The following is a 4,184-nucleotide window of genomic DNA, read 5'->3' on the forward strand; positions in this document are numbered from 1 at the left end:
ATTTGCTAGGGTTTGGGGAGCGCCTGTATGCTGCGGGGCCCGGGAGCGGGCGGGCCGTGCTAGCTCCTGCTGCTTCCACAGCCAGAGGCTCTGGGCCTAGGGGTGGCTCCCATCCCTCTGACCTGCTGAGCCAAACGTGGACAGACGTGCCCCTCCGTGCCTGGACACGAACCGGGTGTGGGTGTGTGGGTTTGCATGGACAGTGGGGTAAGCCAGAGGAATTCTGGGTTGGGGGCAGGGCCGTAGAGAAAATGAGGGGGATCACCAGCAATCATCTTGGGGGTGAGTGGAGGGAGGGCAGGCAGCTCTGCCCCCACAGGGCTGCCCTCATCCTCCAGGGCTGGGGAGAAGTGCTGACCGGGGGGCACCCGGAGACCAGAGCACCCCTGAAGGTGCCTGCAGGCCACACCCGTCTCCTCTGAGCCAATGGGCCCAGCCAGCCTGGCTCAGTGGTTGAGTGTTGACCAAGGAACCAGGAGGTCACAGTTCGATCCCTGGTCAGGGCACAGGCCCAGGTTGTGGGCTTGATCCCCAGTGTGGGGTGTGCAGGAGGCAGCCGATCCATGAGTCTCTCATGATTGATGTTTCTATCCCTCTCCCCCTTTCTCTCTGAAATAAACTATATATTTTTTAAAAAGCCAGCGGGACAGTCTCCACGGCCACCCATGAGAGGCATGTGGGGGGCACGGCAGGCATGGCATGCTGAAGGGGCCCAGCTGCCAAGTGTTCTCTGGCTTGGAGTTAAGCTGGCACCAGGGAGGCTGGTGATCCTGCCAAAACAGAACCAGCAGCAGCAAACGTTCCCACTGCCCTTGAGGTGGAGGCGGGCACTCAACCCCGGGCAGCAGCCAGCCACTGTCCTCCTCTCTGGTGCTGGGTGGACAGTGGGAGCGTGGCATTGGCAGTGCTTGCCCCCTTCTGTCCTGGACGCTGGGAGGCAGCCACCAGGCACAAGGAAGCCCTTCTCATTGTGCCATGCTCCTTTCTAGCCACGTCCCCCCTCTAAAGCCCCCCCCCCACACACACACACGTGTTCTGAGCTGCCCTGCTCAGCAAACTTGCAAGTTTTCCAAAAGTTAAGTGGGCAGCCCCTCCGGCCCACTACCTTCTGCTCGGCTAGCAGGCTCCTGGCTCCGAGCCCAGGCTGGCTGCACCTGTGACGCGTGGATTGATGAGCATCACCTGCCCGTCCAAACACCAAGGGGGCCTGGAGTGCTGATCGTGGAGGTCGGGCACGAGCAAAGGGCTATGGTCAGCTCAGACCCGAGGGGGACAGAGGGGCCTCCCTGCTCCCGGCCGGAAGCCTGGCAGCCAGTGGTCTCTGTGCCAAATCTGGAGGCAGTGTCACCTTCCTAAGGACAGATCACGGCCCCAGACGTGGGGGGGCGGGGGGGGGGGGGCTTCAGGCTGTGCCAGGCGCTGCTCACAGGCAGCACAGCCGTGATGGGGCACACGTGCAGGGTAGGAGGGTGGCCCCAAGATTGTTGCCAAGTAGTGCACTCCACCTGCTGGATCACTTGGGGGAGGTCCGAGAACCTTCCCCCTTCCAGAACCAAGCTCAGCAGCCTCAGGTGCCCTCGGCCAGCACAGCGGCCACCCTGGGTGTGGGAGCTGTCAGTGGTGCGAGCCATGCTGGTGATAGCCTGTCTCAGGGAGTGGCCTGGGCGGCCTGAGGGCCTGCCCACCAGTCCTGGTGTCTATGTGCCCGTTCCGGGAGCAGTCACCGAGTGTGCTGAACGGTGCATGAAGGCTGACACCAAACCCAGAGGGCAGGTCGCTCAGGCCAGCAGCATGTCCCTCTGGCTTGTTCCCTGCAGCTGAGGGGCTCCTGGGCTGCCTCCTTCAGCTGCTGCCTGGCCACACGCACCTGTCCCAGCACGCAGGCCCTGGAGTGACACCTGGGTGACGGTCAGGAAGGGCACCCAGGGAGGCCAGGCTCCCCTCTTCCTCCCCCACCTCCCACCTGCTGGGAGCAGAGCCCTGGAGCCTGGCAGGGCAGGGGTCCCTACCCTCCAGTGGTGCCCACCTGACACGGCCATGTGAACTGGCCCTGCGGACAGGGGAAGCGCGCTGCAGGGCTGTGGGAGCACCGACGGGGAGGCGGGCCGGCAGCCGGCCGAGTTCACTCAGTCACCCCTCCGCTGTGGGGCCTGGTAGCAGAAGAGGGTTGTGCTCACACGAGGGCAGGTGGACGCAGGAGGAGGTGGCTGAGCTGCCTGAGCTCTGACTCTTTGGACAATAAAAGAAAGTGCATTACTGAACAAAGAGCGACTCAAAACCAGAAGCAGAGAATCACAACGCTTTTTCTTTCGCTAAAAGACAGAACAAGTGGATTCCGGGTGCCAGACTGAGTGAGAATGCTGGTGAGAAGCTAGCTGGGCAGGCGGAGGCCCTGGGGCGGCGAGGTCTGAGTGAGGGCAGGCGCAGGCCCACCTGCAGCCTCCATCTGGCCGCGGGGACCACAGGCCAGGGCTGCTGGGAGGGCGACCGACGGTCTGTGCAGGTGGCTGTGCTCTGGGCGGCTACTCTGCCCCTCCTGCCCCCAGACCAGCCCTCTGCCCTGGTCGAACCCCTGATCAGCCCCCGCCGACGAGCAGACGAGTCTGTGCGGTGCACCTGGAGGTGCCAGACAGGGATGTTCCCACCGCAGCCAACACCGAGCGCCTTCCTTGCACTGGGAGGTGGGGAGGGCCCCCAGGCCGGCCCCCCAGGGCAGATTGGGGTTCCTAAGCAGCTGTGCCTGGGCTGGCCTCCCCAGTGGGTGCAGAGCAGCTCAGAGTCAGCAGCTCTTATTAAGGCAAAGAGGCATCAGTGCCCGCAGGATCCTGGGCAGGGCCAGAGGACGTGCGGGGACCCCAGAGCACACGTGGGATGGTCCAGACCTCGCACCATCAGCAGCCTTCCAGTGCCCTTGGCAGATGCACGCGGTTTCACAACAGGCCAGGCCCTGCCCTCCCCCAGGCCTGTCTCAATGGCCACATCACTGTGTCAGAGGCCAGAGCCGGGCGAGGGCCCAGGAAGGAACTGTATGGGGGCAAAGGGGACCAGAGCTTCCAGTCCTGGGCAACCCAGTTCACCCAGCAGCCTGGTCAGCTGCCTCGCGTCTGGAGGGGCCCTGCCTGGTGGGAGCCCGGCTGTGCCCCTGCTCGGAAGGCCAGGTCTCCGCTGCCGCAGCCGGGCACCCAGCAGAAGTCTCAGGCACTGAGGTTTACTTCCAAGGAGAACTGACTGCGGGTCCCCGTCCGCACTCACCACCCTGCACGCTCCCACAGGGACTCCCTGGAGGGAAGGAAGTGGAAACTAGTCTCTCTCACTCCCCTTTTATGCAGTTTTTATCTTTAAAAAAATAAATAAAAGTCTTCTGGGCAGGAATTACTGATAACTGTTATTACGACCAATGCCAACTTTAAAATCCCACCTGGAGGTCGGGTGAGAGCGGGAGAAGGGGTGGGCAGCAAAGTGACCTGCGGACCAAGCAGAAGGGAGGCCGCGAGCCCGTGGCCACTTGCGTTTCCACCAGACAATGGCTCCCGGGCGGGGGAGAAGTGGCCCCCACAGCAGGGTCTGCCCAGAGAACAGGCTACAGAGGCCAGCAAGAGCCCAGCCACGACCAGGGGGGGCAAGAGCAAACAGCGTCCAGAGAGGACGGGGAGGCTGGCAGCAAGCACGCCCTCCTCTGCAGGCGGAGCTGTCGGGGCGCCAGTCCTCCCACTGAGAGGCGTCCGCGGCACCTGCCCCTCTGCTGGGAGGGGCTCCATCTTCGTGGGGGAGACCCCGGGGCAGCCCCCCGCCCTCCATGAAGAGTGGCCGTCTCCACGTCCAGCTTCAGAGCGGGCGGGGGCCCAGTCCTGCCAGCAGGGCCGAAGCCCTAGGTCCTGGGGAGGCTGCACATCTCGCAGTGGCCGGTGCCCGGCTGGTTCATGAAGGTGCAGTGCTCACAGGCCCACATGGCGGCCGCAGCGGCATGCGAGGAGCCCCCGACGGCTCCGTACTCCTGGAGGCCCGGAAGCTGCACCCCAACAGTGCCTGCAGAGGGGAGAAGCGGCTCGTCATTCTCACAGGGAGGACGTCCCACCGGCTAAGCTCGACCTCACTCCCATCGGAGTCTACGTGGACCGTGAGCAACTGCTCTGGAGTCTGGACAGCTGAGCAGCTCACCACGCGCACTCAGCCCGAGAGCCGTG

General features: G+C 64.1%; 1 protein-coding gene across 1 annotated transcript in view; it reads right to left on the reverse strand.

Annotated features, from left to right (window-relative positions):
- Positions 1-2,285: 2,285 nt before the first annotated feature.
- Positions 2,286-4,184, reverse strand: part of NPLOC4 (NPL4 homolog, ubiquitin recognition factor) — a 27,273-nt gene continuing 25,374 nt past the window's right edge. The window contains exon 17 of the mRNA XM_014531260.1: positions 2,286-4,026. Within this exon, the coding sequence (XP_014386746.1) occupies positions 3,869-4,026 (158 nt within the window). The 3' untranslated portion in view covers positions 2,286-3,868. The remainder of the gene's footprint in view (positions 4,027-4,184) is intronic.

The sequence above is a fragment of the Myotis brandtii genome, unplaced genomic scaffold (assembly GCF_000412655.1).
Source record: "Myotis brandtii unplaced genomic scaffold, ASM41265v1 scaffold797, whole genome shotgun sequence".
In the NCBI taxonomy this organism is placed as follows: domain Eukaryota; kingdom Metazoa; phylum Chordata; class Mammalia; order Chiroptera; family Vespertilionidae; genus Myotis; species Myotis brandtii.